The 17,062-nt window shown below is 50.7% G+C and overlaps 1 protein-coding gene across 6 annotated transcripts in view; it reads right to left on the bottom strand.

Annotated features, from left to right (window-relative positions):
* Positions 1-13,345: 13,345 nt before the first annotated feature.
* PASD1 (PAS domain containing repressor 1) overlaps positions 13,346-17,062 on the bottom strand; it is a 94,562-nt gene continuing 90,845 nt past the window's right edge. For 5 of the 6 annotated variants that reach the window (XM_077887573.1, XM_077887567.1, XM_077887570.1 and 2 more), the window contains 2 exons: positions 15,787-16,036; positions 13,346-14,057 (listed from right to left, as the gene is read on the bottom strand). In XM_077887573.1, coding sequence (XP_077743699.1) covers positions 13,890-14,057; positions 15,787-16,036 — 418 coding nt within the window. In that variant the 3' untranslated portion in view covers positions 13,346-13,889. The remainder of the gene's footprint in view (positions 14,058-15,786; positions 16,037-17,062) is intronic. The other variant, XM_077887572.1, reaches the window with a different exon arrangement.

A 17,062-nucleotide genomic window follows, 5' to 3' on the forward strand; every position in this document is an offset into this window, starting at 1 on the left:
CCAGGAACAGCACATGCAAAGGCCCTGAGGCAGGCGTGTGTTTGGCCCGTCTGAGGGACAGGGAGTGCCAGGGAAGGGCTCAGCCAAGGCATTCCAGTGACTGCACGTCTCCACATAGGCCAGGTAGGCAAGGCTCAACGGCAGCCTGACTCAAGTCTCGGTCGAATGCCCTGTGACCCCCCCAGGACCATTGAAAGATGGGCAGTCCCGTGAGGAGCCATCACTAGACCCTTCCTCATCTGCCTTTGTGTCTGGTGCCAACAAGGAGGCAGTTTCTCAGCCACTTCCCTCGTTCCAGGGACGGAGGGAACTTTCCACCATGCTCCCCACCCACCTTTTGGGGACAGTGTCAACTATACCAGGGCCTTGCTGAAGAGCACCATGGTCATGTGTTGCCTGGCCCCTGACCCTTGTGTAACTTGGCCCCTGAGGAGGGGACCCCGGGGTGGAGGAGCTGCAGAAGAGATCAGAAGAGACCAGTCCACCCTGCTCCCCACTTCCAGTCACTTCCCAGCCGTGGGGTGCTTTCCTTCAGAGCACCTTCTCCCCATCTTTCTGATTCATTCAGGTTCCCTTGCAGCCTGCCCGCCTCCTCCACCTGATTGCACTCTGGACTCCTTCCTCCTTTTCTAATCTCCTTTCCCACCACACAGCTCAGGAATTGTACTTTTTTTTTCCCTCCCGATTCTGTTCATAAAAGAGTAATATGCTCCCGTTGTGGTGGCAATTTTAGACATCCCACCAGCCAGGAAAGTCACGATTACAATCTGTATATATTGCCTTCCTGTTTCTCACTCCACAAATCCGATTTCACATCATTTACTTCAGACGATGTAAAGACTTTTTTATTCCCCTTTTCTCTGCGCATTATTAAAATGTCAAGACAAAACACACATACATAAAAAGGAAAGTTAAAATCACCCCCGATCCTACTACCTGGTGAGAATCACATTAGTATTTGGGGCCTAGCCCTCTGATATTTTGTCTCACACACACACAAAGGAATTTTGAGCTTTTCCCCCCTCCATGAGGTCTGTGATTTCTCCAGCTGGTGTCCCTGTCACAGCAACACACAGACGTGTGAACCAACACCTCCTCATTTCCGAATTCTCTCCTGCTTCCTGTTTCCCACTGTACACCATGCTGTCCCGGCCTTGCCGGTGCCCACCCTTGTGCCATTGCACCATTTTCTCCATCCCCAGCATTTAAAACATTTATGGTTTTCACTGTGTGTTTTGATGTTTTTGTTAGTTAACATAGAAGTGTTTTTAAGGATTTTATTGATTTATTTGAGAGAGAGTGCATGAGCATGGGGAGAGGGAGAAGCAGACTCCCCGAGGAGCCCAATGTGGGGATTTGATCCCTGGACCCTGAGGGTCATGATCTAAGCTGAAGGCAGACCCTTTAGCGCCTGAGGCCCTCAGGCGAGCCAGCAGGTACATGTATAATCTGTCCACAATGGAATTTGGCTTAAGATTTAAACTAAGGATTAGCTGTATTTTTTGGTTTAATATCTGCGGAACACTGTCATTTCTGTAGCAGCGTGGGAGAGAAGGCCAGACTCAGAAAGTAGGGTCTCTATGGGATCCATTAACTGTCCCCCATCCTGCACTTGTTTCATATGAACTATTTCCCGAGCCTTTGAGAGTCCTCCCCCCAGTGCTCCTCCCCCCACCTCACCGAACATTCATGTCTTAAAGCAAGTCCGGAGCCGAAGACAACACCAATCCAACCATGTCTGTCTTCTGTATCCTTGGCTCTGTTTCCAGTCTAGTCCATTCAACGTCTTAAGCCAGGGTAGCTCGAATGTTCTGGCAACATGTGGCGGGTCAGGCACCCTCTCCTCCCTTGCCTGCCCCCATCACTTCTATTTCTTTTCCCCCTCAATTCCATTCTTGCTTATTTACTCCGCTCTCTAAACTGTAGAATCATTGCATAAAGTTACAAATGAAAAATAATGCCATCACCATCTTGCTTGTAATTGCCTTACATTTATGGATTGAATTTGGGGGAAAACTGATTTCTTTACAGTACAAAGAATTTTTCAGTCAAGCTCTTGATTTGTCAGGGCCCCTGGCTGGCTCAGTCGGTAGAGCCTGTGACTCTTGGTCTCAGGGTCAGGAGCTCAAGCCTCTGGGTGGAGAGCTTACTGAAAAACAGACAGACAAATAAAAAACCCCAAGGTCTTGATATTTCTCTTTATTTACCTAAATCTTGCGTGATGTCCCTCAGAAAGGTCTACTTTTTTTTTTAGGTTCTGCATATTTTTAAACATTTTATGTACAATATATATATACATATATATATATAACATATATAATACATAATGTTATATATAATGTTATATAAGTATTCTATTATACTTGGCATATATTATATATTAACATATATTACATAACATACATATATTCCTTGTAGTTGTGAGTGGAATCGTTTTTTCTGTTGGGCTATTGTTGGCTTATGAGAAAGGTGCTGAGTTTTGTAAAATCATCTTGTATTCATCTGCCTTGCTAAAAATGTTTCTGAGTTTCTTAGTTTTAAAACGAGGCGATCATAGAATTTGCAAATAATGATAAATGTGTCTTCTCTTTTTCTAATATGCATGCCATTTGTTCCTTGTTCTGCTACTACTGCAATGTCCTGTCCTTGGCTTGCATGGCAATGCCTCCAGCCATTCAGGATGCATACCAATGCTTCGTCTACCATTGTCTCAGATACAGTTAATGTACTTGTTGAGGAAGAACTTCTTTGTTCCTAGTTCACTACTTTTTTTTAAAAAAAATATTTTATTTATTCATTCATGAGAGACAGAGAGAGAGGGGGGCAGAGACACAGGCAGAGGGAGAAGCAGGCTCCATGCAGGAAGCCTGATGTGGGGCTTGATCCCAGGACTCCAGGATCACACCCTGGGCCAAAGGCAGGCGCTAAACCGCTGAGCCACCCAGGGATCCCTCTTTTTGTTATTTTAATCAGGAATAGAGTTGAGTGTGATCAAACAATTTTTGTTTATTTGCAGTATTTTTTTTAACGCATATAGTTTCATTGCATGGAGGTTTCAAAATATACCCGACAATTGCTCAGGTAATGGGAGGCTTAGGTCATTGCTATTTTTCGCCTTTGTAAATGATGCTGTGAATGAAAAAATAATTAATAATTGTGCTTCTTCTACTTCCTCTTCTTCTCAACATAAACAGGAAGGCCAGCAAGTGACCAAGATTACCGAGCAGCAGTTATGTGTTTGGGATTGGGGCTGGGGTTTCTGGTTCACCTGTGCTTGAATTAGTTGGGGGAGGCATCTCTAGTAGCTACGTTTGGGTGAAGCTTTGAGTGAGTAGGAAGCAGCTAATATGGAGTAATCTTGTCCTTTTAGACGTCTATTCATTTTTCAGCTTAATTCAATTCAATAAATAACCACTTATTCTTCCTGTAAATCAAGGGCGATATGGATTACAGACAGATTCTACTCAGCCTCTGCTTTCACCATGTCCTCATGTGCATGAGAACTTCTTAAAAGCAGAATTGTGAAAAAAAATAAAAAATAAAATAAAAAATAAAAAAAGTAGAATTCTGGTTCCCTAGCAATAAAATTCCTTGTTAAAGAATATGAACCTTGAAAGGGGTTGACTCTGAAGACCTGAAGTGTACAAAATTGTCACAAATTGCAGTGCACAAAGGTGTTCATTTCAGCTCGCCCTTTGCAGCAAGAAGCATTACAAGCAAATTTTTTGTAGAAAAAAAAATTTTTTTTGGTAGAAATTATTCATATATTTGGTCCTTTTGGATTATATTTTATCATATTTATTTTTTCACACACTCAGTCACTATTTTCCTTCTCTGTGAATTGTCTATGCTCTTATTTCTCTGCTGCAATCTTAGGGGATTTCTTATTGATTCACATATGCTCTGTGCACACTAGGTACACTGATGTATGGCACATATTTAAGCTCTTGCTTGCCTTTTACTGTCTCTCATATTCTTGGCAAACAAACATCTATTATTTTAGTGTAGATAAATCTGTTATTTTGTTTCTCCTTTGCAATTCTTTCCACGTTTTTTAACATAGAAATCTCCATCCACTCATGGATCACAAAGATATCTCATACATTTCTTTATTTTTTTTAATGGCTTCGTAGTTAGAGCAAAACATAAATCTAGAAGCCTCAAAGGGGTGGAAGCTCATGGAATGAGGTGGGGTTATGCCGCTTTCACGTAATGTCCACCCTAGCCCTATCCGCAACCTTCTGCAACTGGTGACATCCATTGGGAGCTGAGAGCCAGTAGAAGCCTGGGCTGACATTCCTCAACAAACCACTGCTTGCTTCCCTTACAGCATCTCCATTTCTTTCTTCTTGCTCTCAACATGCATCTAACAATTGCCCACCCTCCGCCCTGGACTCCGGAGAGAGTGGGGAATCAATCTCTGCCCCCACTTTGCAATAGAGTTCAGAGGTGGGCAGAACCTATATTGTTGGCATTCCATATGGGTAAGTCTATTTACTTACTTATTTCTTCAACAAAATTGGATATGAGAAGTTGAGATGATTTGTATTGTTATGAGAGTTTATAACAAGGGAGGGGATTTTAGGTAAAACAACATACTAAGATTAGGACAAGAAACAAGGGGCATACATATTGGAAAACACACACTGAAAAATGTATCATTATTTGCAAATTCTGTAACTGGCTGCTTAGAAAGCAAAAGTGTTACATAGTGTGGGAGATGATGGTGGAAACTTCCGGGGCCAAGAGCAGTGGATGGATTCCAGATCAGTTTTGGACGTAGAGCCAACGAGATAGGCATGTTGGGTGGATGCAAACGGTTTAGGAGAAAGAAGTAGTCCAGAGTGAGCCCGAGTGCATTGGTTGGCCCCATTGTTGTCACAAACCTGGCGGCTGTATCAGTCCACTGGGGCTGCCCTAAGAAAATAGCGCAGAGTGGAGCCGGGCTTCAACAACAGACATCCATTTTCTTGCAGCCCTAGAAGCTACCAGTCCCAGCTCAAGTGCTTCAGATGTGCTTCTTGGCAAGGGCCTTCCTCCTGACTTGCAGATGGCTGCCTTTTCACTGTGTCCTCACGTGGCCGTTCCTCTGTGTGTGCACAGCAAGAGAGGAGTCTCTGGTGTTCCTCTTCTAATAAAGACACCAGTCCTATTGGACTAAGTCCCCACCCTTCTGGCTTCATTTAATCTTAACTGCTTCCTCAAAAGCAAATACAGTCACATTGGGGTTTAGGCCTCCAACACACAAATTTTGGGGCGATATAATTCAGTCCACAACAGTGGCTTATACAAGAGAAATGTATTGTCTCAATTCTGGAAGCTCGAAGTATGAGATCAAGATGTTGACATGATTGTTTTCTTCTGAGGCTGCGAGAGAGAATTTTCTCCCCCATCTTCTATAGTAGTTTGCTGAAAAATATTTGGCATGCCTTGAAGTATAGAAGCATCACCCCAACCTCTGCCTTTATGTTCACACGGGACTATCCTCGTGTGTAGACCTGTGTTCAAATTTCCATTTTTCCAAGGATACCAGTTTTCCTGGGTCAGGGGCTTTCCTTATTCCAGTATGGCCTCATCATGGCTAATAACATGTGCAATGACCCTATATCCAAATAAGTTTACATTCTGAAGTACTGGGGGTTAGGGTTTCACCATACAAATCTTTGGGGGATACAATTCAATCCATACTCCATATTTCTGGCTTGAAGAGTTAGAAGAATGAGGGTCCCATGTACTGAAAGAGGAAAGACTATGAGGCAGGCTTTGGGGTCTCAAAGGTTTTGTTTGGGGCATATTGAATTTCAAATGCCAATAAGGTATCTAAGTTTTGAGGTATAAAGTGGGCAGTTGCTTATGAGTCTGGTTCAGTAAAGGAAGGTGGTGTGTGTGTGTGTGTGACTTAAAGCTATGGGCTGGATGTGATCACCTAGGGCATGGAAGGAGATAGAGTAAAATCCAAGATCCAAATTCTGTGTCCTCCGGAGTTTAGAAGTCAGGAGGAAAAGCCAGCAAAGGAGAGTGAGAAGGAGCTACCAGTGGGGTAGGAGATGGAGGCCATGGAAGAGAGGTGCCATAGCATCGTAGAGAAGGGAGTGTTACCAGACAGAAGGGGTTGTCCAGGGATCAGTACTGCCAAAGGCAGAGAAGTACAGAGTGATCTTGACAACACGGAGCTCATAGGCAACCCTGGTAAGAGCTATTTCAGGGGCAGGAGCTGACGCTGGATCTGAGCATACTGATGACTACATGAGGGAGAGAGAGGAAGTGGAGACAGTACCTGCAGACAAGTGCTTGGAAAAGGAGGAAGGAAATGTGATACTTGCTGGGAAGGGGTGTGGGGAGTCCAGGGATGAGTTTTTTTCAAGACAGGAAATATTACAGCATGTCTGCAAGGTGATGAAACTGGTCAAGTAGAGAGGAGGAACCCGGTGATGCTAGGGAGAGGGGCCTGTGGGAAGGAATGGCATTCAGAATGCAGAGAAGGCATCGACCATAGAAAGGAGAAGAGATGCTTCCACCATTTCAGCTTGATGAAAGGAGGACAGTTGAGTATAGAGGCAGAGAGGCTAAGAGGCTTGGTGATGGGATGATGAGGGAATTTCCATTCCATGTCTTCCAATTTCTAAATCAAACACAGATGAGGCAAGTAGGAGCAAAGCGGGAAGACATGAGGACTTTGAGAGAGAGCAAGTCACCGTTCTGAGAATGGGACTGGCAAACACAAAACATGAAAGTCCTTCTGAGCCCTGAGGTGTGCCTGGATGAAGCCGGAGATCATAAATCTACAGTAGTGCACGATCTGCCAGCTTGGTGACTCTCCCTAGCAGCACAGAGACACTTAAGTGCAGGCACACAGAGGACAAATAGCTGGGTTCACACAAAGCTGGGGATTTGCCGACTATTGTGGCCAAAGGAAGAAGGGCCAAGAGTAACAACATGATGGATGGTGACTCTGAAGGCCTGTGGAGAGGATAGAAGTGAGAGATACCAGGGAGCTGACCAAGGACTGGACCAAGGTCTTGAGAATAGAATTTTGCCGGGCTTAGGGTCTGGCCTGGAGTAGGTGCTCAAGAAATGTTAGTTGATTAGGCCACAAGGGAGGCCACGGGACGGCTGCAATACTGCGACCGTACGCCAGGGGGCAAGAGACGACAAGAAATGAGTCCGACGGAGCCCCGCCTAAGGTTTGGGGGCCTGTGGTCAGAGCTCCAGGGACCCTTCAGCCGGCTCTAGGCTTCCCTAAGGCATGGGCGTGAGTGGTGCTGCCTATCAAGCTGAAGCCTACTGTTGGTACCACCAGATGGCTGGTGGGGGTGTGTAAGGCAGGAGCAGATGAAACCATGAGCCCCAAGACACAGATAAGGGAAACGTCCTTCATTTGTGCGAGTCCTGTGCTCCTGGCCCATGTCCGGGCTCTGTCCAATGCCTCAGCCTTGAGAAACCAGAAGAACACACTCTAAGTGTTCTTGGGCACCCTAAGCCTATGTCCTGGCCCTGAAGAGCCATCAAAACTCTTTCTTGAGGCTGGTACCATGACATAGACCTCACAGGCTGGCCCCAACCTAGAGGGCCCCCAGAGCTAAGTGTCCCAAGCCTGGAGGGGGGTGTGTGCCATGTAGACCATCTAGCCATCTGTTTATTCATTCACTCCCTCATTCATTCACAGTTCCTCTGCCCTTACTGTGTGTCAGTGGAGGGAACAATTATGCCCAAGAGGAGAGACTGGGGAAGGGCAGTAGTCAAGGCCAATGTCTGACCACTAGCTTGGGTGATCGAGGGGATGCAGGTAGGTGCCAGTCCCTGAGAGGGGTCAGTGAAGAGCCTGTTTTTTGCTGTGTAGACTTGAGGTGCCTGAAGGACACCCATGGGGAGATGTCCAGTGTGCGGTGGGGGCCAAGGGGCTGAGGAAGGGGAAAGTAAAGCCATTAAAGGAGGAAGTGGGGCTGAAGGGGGCCCAGAGGGGACACTGTCCTGGGCATGCTTGTGAGTGGAGCAGAAAGGACCAGGACCCGAGTGGACCAAGAGGAGCGGGGCTGTGAGTGTAGGAAGCATCCGCAGTATGTGGATCCTCTCAGGGACCAGGCACCCCTCTGTGTCTTCATTAGCACTGACGACCAGGCCGGGTGTGTTGGGGGAGCCAGACTGGCATTTGTTTGCTCCTTCATTCATTCGTTCCCTGGCTCTAGTCTCTGCTCTGGAGCAGGCCTGTCATCTTTGCCCCAGATGTTCCAGAGTCAGCACACGCGCAGGGGGTTCGAGTGATTTGCCCAAAGTTCCAGAACAGGTGGCAGACAGCAGGTAGAAATGTCAGCTGAGAGTTCCATGTCTTGCTGTCCTCAGCACCACATCCCACATGGAAACTGGTGGGCATGGCCCGCAGCCCCCTGAGGGGAAAGAACACAGGAGCAGCACTAAAGTGGGTGGCCCCCCACTCCTGCCTGGGTCCCCCTCCTCCCGGTGCTCAGCTGAAGTCACACGCCATCTCAGCCCAACTTTCAGCAGCCCCTCTCCCACCGACCTTCCCCACAAGCTGCTGGGCTAGAACCCTAAATAGATTACACAAACACTTGAATGCACGGTTCTAAATACTGCAATTTGTCTGTCCTGTCTGTTGACCTTTGCCTCCGTGCCTTTGACATGTTTTGATTCCGCAGGGTTGTGGGTTTTGTTTCATCCACAAGGTGACCGTGTGGTTAATTACCCTTTGACCTCCAGGGTCAAGGCCTCCATCTGGGCAGGAAACATCCATGGCTCTGGAAGTTTCGGGCCTCTTGGCATTTAGTCGTTCCTGCCAACTCCCCCGGCTCTCCTCCCACCCCCATCTCCCTGCAGGGCCCCTGCCTTTTGCGTGCCACAAAGCCACTGGCAGGAGGTTCATTGGGGCCACCACCGGGGACACTTGCCAAGTCAACCTACACTAAGCACCTTCCTTTCCCCTCACTTCGGTTCAATAGGAAAGTGGCAAGGCAGGGCACAGGACTGTACCTCCTCTGCAGGGCACTTGGCGGGTTCTGTGCAGCCTCATCTGAGCCCCGCCCTAAGAAGCCGGAGGAAGGGCTACAAGTTTACTGGTTCACACTGAGAAGCTTACAGGCATATTCACCTGAGCTAAATGTTAGGTGAACAGAGAAGGAAGGCTCTGCTAGGACCCCGGGTCCGGGGGAATGGGCCACTCTTGGCCCTGGGGACCGCCTGGCCCCTCCCAGCTCTGGGAAGGCGACCAAGGAGAGGTGACTTCCTGCCTGATGGCCTTCCGCAAGGAGCTGGGGTGTTTTAATGCAACTTTTCAGGTGACTGCTAAGGACTTCAGGTACAAAGATGTTCATTGGGACATTTGTAGAGGAAAGGCTCGGTGTGCAAGACATGGTATTCTGGGGGCATCCAGGACCTGCCCTGTAGCTCGGTCTCCAAGGGGCAATGCCACACGTGCAGCGGGAGCTGAACAGAGACACAGATGCTCTGAGTGAGGCACAGGCAGGGCCGGAGGGGGGCATGGAACACACCAGAGCTTCCCGGCTGAGCTCTGCATCATGGGCAAGGGTTGGAAACGCAGAGATGGGAGGGAAGGACGTGCCAGGTGTACGGAAGAGCGACAGAGACCGGGGCTTGTGACAAACCCAATGGCTTAGCACGGGAGGAGGGACACGCAGCTGTGGAGGAGGAGTGGGTCCATACCCTGCCAAGCTGAGAACTTGGATTTGATTTGATGGGCAATGGAGAACCACTCACCAGCGTCTGGCTTACCCAGGAAAGCTACACTATCCCCTGTGAAACATGAAATTGGGTCCCAGCTACAAAGCAGAGGGTTTTCACTGGAGCTGTGGTCGCCCAGTGGACAGCTGGGGCTGGGATTGTGGGCTCTGTCCTGAAGCTGGAGACAAGTTCGGGCCTCACCCTGGTGAGAGAAGCTGCAAGGCGAAGCTCCCATGCCCACCCTGCCCTCGTCCCCTCTGCACGGTCTTTCTCTCTCACCCTTCCCTTCCTAGTGATTTTGGCAGAGCCGAGCAATAGTCATACCCCAGAACGTTCTTTCACTCTCATCGTCTTCAAAATCCTCGGGACACTGGAGATGCTGCGGAGGACATCAGCTGGGGCCGTGCTGTCCGTGGGAATGCTCTTCCTCTTCATCGGGGGCGTTCAGGAGCAGGGACAGTTACAGATCTGTGATCCTGCAGGAGACACATGATAGTGAGCTGCTGAGTCTGTAAGTGGAGTATTGCGTTACTGTCCACACTGCGTGTTGCTCAGTGAGAGGCTGTGCTGCCCACCGGGAAAGGAGTTGGTGTGGCGGTCGTGGCAGCTGTGTCCGGAAGCTCGGCCATCTGTGGGCCCCTGAGGCCCCTCAGTCATGTTTTTCCAGCCCCCAGAACCCCCCCCCCCGCCGCCACCAACCCACAGAGAAACACAAGCAAACATGGCTTGATGTTAGAAAGGTCAACAAATCCACACTGAGCCCCCGTTGAGTCTTGCGGGGTCGTGGTAAGGTGACGATGGTCTCAGCCAGGGCCCGCCTTCCTGACAGCTTTGCTGGGGCGGCCCACTTTGGATCTTGGGACCGCTGGTGGCTGTGTGGTGGGAAGGACCACCAGGGCCTGGGGCCACTGGATCTCCTGTGCAGGCAGCCGGGCTGAGGGAGGAGGCCACAGCTGTCCCAGGACAGGTGCAGGCAAGGCCGGGAAATCTGGAAACAGGCAGCCCTTGTAGGCCAGCCAGTGAGGAAAGTGTGGCCAGGGGCCGAAGCACAGAGCCACTGCCTCTTGGGGGCCACCCAGGCAGCTGAGCCTGGGGTGTGGGGGTGTGGGGGGATATCCTGGGAGCAAGACCTGCTTTGCCTTTGGAGTCCACCTTCCACTGGATCTGCGGACCCTTGGGCTGCTGGGGAAACAGCTCAAACTCCCCAGAGCCTCCTGGACCAGTTTAGTTGAGCACAGAGCACGAGGACGGCCGTCGGTCTTTCCAGTTTGAGGCCTGGCCATAGAAGCTCCTTCTGGGACCTGTGTTCTTGACTCAAGTCTTGCCCGAACTTCTGTCTGCCTGAGGCCTCACCCCTCAGTTCATGCCTGCTTCTGATTCCATTGTTGCTGAAGGAACACCAGCCACCCCTCGCCCTCGGGCTGTCCTGCCCTCCTCCCCGCGGGCCAGCCCTGCCCCCTGCAAAGCCTGCGAGCACACAGCTTTCTCCCTGGCTGCGATCAGCAGGACACCCTCTGGAGCTAGGGCAATTAGCTCTCACGCCCGGGAAAACGAGCCAAAAGGTAAGTACCAGCCGGCCCCACTTAGAGCCCAAGCCCAAGGCCTCGGCCAGGGGAAGCAGGAACGCCTTGGAGCAGGGACAGCCCGCAACTGCCAGAGGGGCTGCACAGGAATCCCTCACCACGGTTTGCCTTCAGTAATACACAGAACACACTGACAGCCGACCGTTCTGCATGTGAGCGCTGGTTCTGGGATTTGGGGCCCCCGTTCCACCCTAAAATGGGATGTCCTTATAACTCTTCCTGTGGGGGTGTCTGGGCAAGAGCAGACCCAGGCAGCCTGCCCCTCTGACCCTCAGGCCACCTCATCCTGGGGCTGAGCCAAGAGCTAAGGAGTTGACTGAAGCACAGCCTAAGGTAACCGCAGACCTTCCCAGTTCAGGGTCCTTGTCTGAAATCCAGGGGGTGGTGAAGGCTGAGTAAGGTGGGCGGGCTCAGACCAGTCCTGGCCCCGCCAGGCACACTCGAGACCTGAATCCAACCAGTAAGCCCAACCAAGTGCCTCCAGCGTCATCAGCTTTTATGGTGTCTTTCCCGAAGTCTCTTCCAGCCCCTGTTTTTCAGATGGAGAAACTGAGGCTCAAAGAGCTTAAGTGACTTGTCCAGGGCAGAACAGGGCGTCAGCTGGGTCTCGCGGGAGTGTGCCATTCTTAGGGCCTGCCTGGACGTGTACAGGCAGAAACGAGGCAGGACAAAATCCTTTTCCTGTTGGAAACAGCAGGTGCAGCTCTGGGAGCTCCACAGTAAGCCCGAGCCTGCCCCGTGCTCAGCTGACTCGGTAGCCTGAGGGGGCCTGCAGCGCCAAGTGTCACCCGCTACCCATTCACGCTCCACCAGACAGCTCCCGGCCTCTGAGCCCGGGCCAATCTGCACGCCAGCGCAGCCTCTCGCTCCCTCGCAGCCTCTCCACCACAGCGTGGTGTGGACATGTGGGGTCCTTCCTGCACTATCTGGCAGGAGGGGGAAGGCGGCCTCCTGAACAAAAGAGGCAGCTGCCAGTGCAGGAGGCCACGGGGTTCCTGCCAACATCCCCAGGATGCCCGTCTCCACTTCCAATTCTGATTCTTGATTCTCCAGAGTCAAGGTGGGTGTCAAGACTGGCCCTGGCCTCTCTGTTTCCGTCTCTGTGGGGCAGCCCACGAAAGCTGGTTCTTGCAAACGTTGTGCCCCTGCTCAACACCGTGGGCCCAGGAGGGACTCTTGCAAGTGAGCCTTCAGCTGCTCCTTCCCAAGGCACATGCCAAGAAGCCAACAGCCCCTGTGTCTTGGTCAGCTCAGGCTGCCATCACAAAGTGCCACAGATGGGGGGCTCCAACCAAAGGCCTTTCTTTGTTTCTCACAGTTCTGGAGGATGGAAGTCCCACATGAAGATTCCAGCGATCTAAGTTTTATTCTGATATGTCTTCTCTTGGCTTGTAGGTAGCCACCATATTCCTTTGGGCTGATAGCACCTCTAGGTGCACACAAGGCGAGAGGGGGAGCAAGCTCTCTGTGGCTCCTCTTACGAGGGCACTGATTCTATTGTGAGAGTCCCACCCTCATGACCTCACCTACACCCAAGCACCTGCCAAGGGCCCCACCTTCGAATACCATCACATTGTGGGGTCGGGCTACAATATCGGAATGCGAGAGGGACACATTCAGTCCATACCACCCTGATAGAGATCAGGTTTCCCGAGGAGTGCCAAAATCTTCCCGTGGGCCTGGGGCCTCATGTGCCCCCTTTCACTTGTCATTGGAGACTCGGAGGGGGGGTTCCTTTGCCTGATTCCAGCAATGACTCACTCTTATGATGGACGTTAAAGGCTCAGGAAGACTTCTGATAGGGTTATCCAAGTGCCCCCTCCCCCCTCCTTGTCCCCTGTGAAGATAGCTGGGACAATGCTCTATTTGGCGTTTGGCCAGAGAACAAATCACTTCTCCTCCAGGAAGTCCACCCTGGAGGAAAAGCTATAGGCAGGAGAGAAGGAACAGGCAAGCAAAGCATCCAGGCTCACCTTGGAGGTGATACATGAGGCAGAGCACGGTCTGCATGGAGTGGGTAGCCTCTATCATTTCTGGGTCCCAGAAGTCAATCACAAGTTCACAGAGAGTTGCAATGAAAGACGATTTTTATTAAGCACTGGAGCTGTGATTATTTCAGTACAAAGCACCTATGTTCATCTGATTTTAGCTTCCCACCACTGGATTGCTGTTCCCTGTGGTTTCCCCAACACGACTGTGAAGGAGATGCAGGGCTTGGCCATCAAGACCAAGGCTTTGGACCTTCTGGGGCTTTAGTACAGGACAGCTTCCTATTAGATGGCAACCCATGCTGGAGAATGTTTCTTGGCAGAAAAAAAGGTATTTGAACTTAAGCAGATTTGGCAGCCTGCCGGCCCGTGGAGAAACACACATGTGCCAGGCCAGGAAGGGTGGGGGCTGTAGCGGGGCTGTTGTCACACATTAGCACACTGGGGCCACAGGCTGCCTCTGTGACACAACTTTCAAGAAACAGGCTGTGCTCAAACAATTGCAAACAGAACTTATAAGGAAAGAAAAGAAAATCCCCCCACCCCCCAATCCCTGCTCAGGGGACTCTGAACCTTGGAATCCCCTGGCCATGCAGGCCTCATTGGCCTGTCTGCCCCTCTTCTCTCAAGGTTCGGTACGATAGTACCGCTGGTGCTGGTGCTGGTGCTGGTGCTGGCGCTGGCGCTGGTCCAAGGAGGACTGTTCCATGGACATGAAATAGCTCATTTGGCCTGGTGTATATCTGGCAGGGTCCTGGAAAGCCTCTGAACCTGCCTCAAGAGCTGCCACCTGCTGAGAAAAAGGGGGACAGAGTGAGACACTCCCTCTAGTCATAGTCAGCAAGCTGCTGAGCCACAGCTCTTTGGAGCACAGCCTTACACGGTGCTGGGAGAAGGCATAGCTGGGGACCCTGGCGTTCCTCTCCTCTCCACTCTGTCTTCCAACAGCATCTTGCCTTAAAGAACAGCAAGAGTAGCCACGGGCTCCCCCACAGTTATCTTCATGCCTTTGGGTTCCATGTCTGGCCCTCCCCAGCCCAGATTCCCTGCCAGCCGGGGCTCACCGAGGGCTCGGAAGGTCTCTCCCTGCTCCTACCCTTGGACCTTGCTCTTACTCTGCTCAACCTAGTAACTTCCACACTGAGCCTACTCAGCAGCTGTCTGGCTTACTTGAAGAATGTGCTGGGAAAGGTAACAAACACTCACTCTGAGCTGTACAGTGGGGAGCAGGGGCAGACACAAAGGTGGTATTACGAAGAGTAAGCCCAGGGAGTCTTTTCCATTTGAATAGGAAGGACTCCTTTGGCTGGGTTCAACAAGTGGAACCCAGGGGGTGGAAAAGAAGACAGAGGAACAGAAGGAGCAGATGTGTCTGGGGCCCCAGGGAGTGGGAGGGCCCAGGGAACAGTGGAAACGAGTCAGGGCAGAGTGTGGGGAGCCACTGAAGTCTTGTGGACAAAGAAGCTCTCACACGGTCCCACCCGTGGCTGCTCCACTGCACTCTTGCAACCACCTTCCAGGGGTCCCCCCTTCTCCACTCCCTTGGGATATCTGCCCAGCTTAGTCTTGGCTCTGCTTCTAAGGGCTCATCCAGATGAAGGGCTTCACCAGAGTCTGCCTTGGGAACTGAACCATAGGTCCACTGAGCATCTGGTCTCTTCGTGTGGGCAGGCCCTGTGGTGGATCAACTTTCTGGAGGACTGGCAGTCCAGCTGGTCAAGGTGTGTATGTGAAAATAATCACACCTTTAGCCATTTAAAATATCCAAACTCCCTCAATCTGCCTTAGCCTCCTGGGGTTTTGTTTTTCTCATTGTTGTTAGTTTTAAAAATCAGAGGTTAGGCTCCATTAAGATCTCTAAAGCCAGAATCAAAACACCCTTTCTAAGTGTTATAGTCAGATGGAGAGTCTATGGTCCCAAGGGGGGCTTGCTGGGGGTGTATCTGGGAGCAAAAGCCAGTATGTGACTGCCATCTGGACCAGCTGCCAACCTGAAACATGACCATTGCAGATGGTCCCCGAGGTGGGGTCCGCCCTGTGATACATGGAGCACCCTGTGAATGAATACCAAGCACATTCCATACAAGAACCGTTGGTTTATTTTTCAGCACAAGGAAACACACCCACTCTAGGCCCTGGATTTTGTAGAACTAACGATCCACAAGTTCAGAAAGGGGCCTGGGCTCGGGCAATGAGCGCAGTATACGGCATGACCCACTCTGCCCAGGTAACACATGCTTGAGGAGTGTTTACAGCAGATTGCATTTAACATTCATGAGGACAGCTCGCTTTTTCATGGAAACTTAAAGGGAATCTTTTTACTCAACGGTGTGTGTGCCGCCATCATACGAGCAACCACCCTCAAATTTACTGAGCTTTGAAATCTGGATTTCACACACAGAGCGGACTCCTGTGGTGTGTGCCTTTCGGGGAAGGGGCCCATGCTGGTCAGGTGACAGGACATTCTCCGTGCAGAATGCCTTGACCTGGGCTGGGGGGCAGAGGAGAAAGGAATGGAATACCTGGGGCCAGGTGGCTTGGTCCTGCATGGTGGTCTGCTCCCTGGAAGGCCAAGTATTCACTTGCAGGTAGAGGTGATGCTGTGAATCTGGTGGCTGTTGCCAAAGTTGGATGTAATCCTGCGGGGTCTCCAAGGTGATTAAGGTGGACTCAGGATTTACGGGAGACCGACGAAAGCTGGTTATACAGCTTGGGTTGTACACCATTGGCTGCGGATCCCTGGACACACCCTGCTGCTCCATAGGAAGGAAACTAAAAGAAACACGTTACAGTGACATGGATCTGGGAACACTGACCCGGGATCCACAGCCTCGCCCGTCAATAGGTGCTGAGGGCACATTTGATTTCGGTGGCTAAATCAGGATTCGCTGGTTTGTACTCTCACTTTGCCCGAATTAAGATCCCACTTGCCAGAGTCAAGTGCTTGGCAAGATTGAGATAAATTAGTCTTTGTCTCAAGTGGTTTTATTGGTTTTACCTGGACGGTCCTGATTCTGCCACAAAGGTGAGCTCTGGGGCCTTGTGCAAGTCACTTCACCCACCCAAAGTCAGTGACTTGCCCTTTGTTGCTGAAGGCGCTAAGAGCTGAAAGGGGCTGCTGGGCCAGTTCCTGCCTGCAAACCCAGGGCTCTCTCTACAACCCTATGCCTGAGGCTCTTGGAATAAATCAGGACTTCTGAATCCGTACTTTCCACAGGCTCCTCCAGTGGATTCTGATGATCAGGCCAGCGGGAAACGTGGCACCGACCCACCCACCAGACGGATTAGGGTCACTGATCCTATAGGGAGGCCCCGAAGGACCTTTGGAAAGTTCTGGAAGGCCCACTCAGACAGCTGGCATTCATTCAAAAACATTTACTGGGCCCCAAGCATGTGGCATACAACCCCTTCATTGTTGAGCAGAGCCTTCTCTTTCGGGTATTTGGGACCACAGACTTTTATCATTGAGCAGAAAATGTGTTCGGGTCCTCAAACTTAGTCCTTCTGTGATCTTAGTGTTTTGGAATCCAACAGCCATCTAGCAACTGTTTCACACCCACTTCCCTCATAGATTGTCAACGCTATAGAGACCCCTTCGTCTGGTCTGTTGTGATCACTAGGCCACAGTGAAGCAGGAGATGAAAACTGGGAGCCCAGGAGTCGTTCAGCGACAGGCATTTGAGACTTTGCTATACGCACCCTGTGTCATGAGACAGGGCTTGGGAGGACGGAGCTAAGCCATTTTAACATCTGTGTGCCGATTCCCTAGCCTGGGAGCATCCTTATCTCAGCCTCCTA

The sequence above is a fragment of the Canis aureus genome, chromosome X (genome assembly GCF_053574225.1).
Source record: "Canis aureus isolate CA01 chromosome X, VMU_Caureus_v.1.0, whole genome shotgun sequence".
Taxonomy (NCBI): Eukaryota; Metazoa; Chordata; class Mammalia; order Carnivora; family Canidae; genus Canis; species Canis aureus.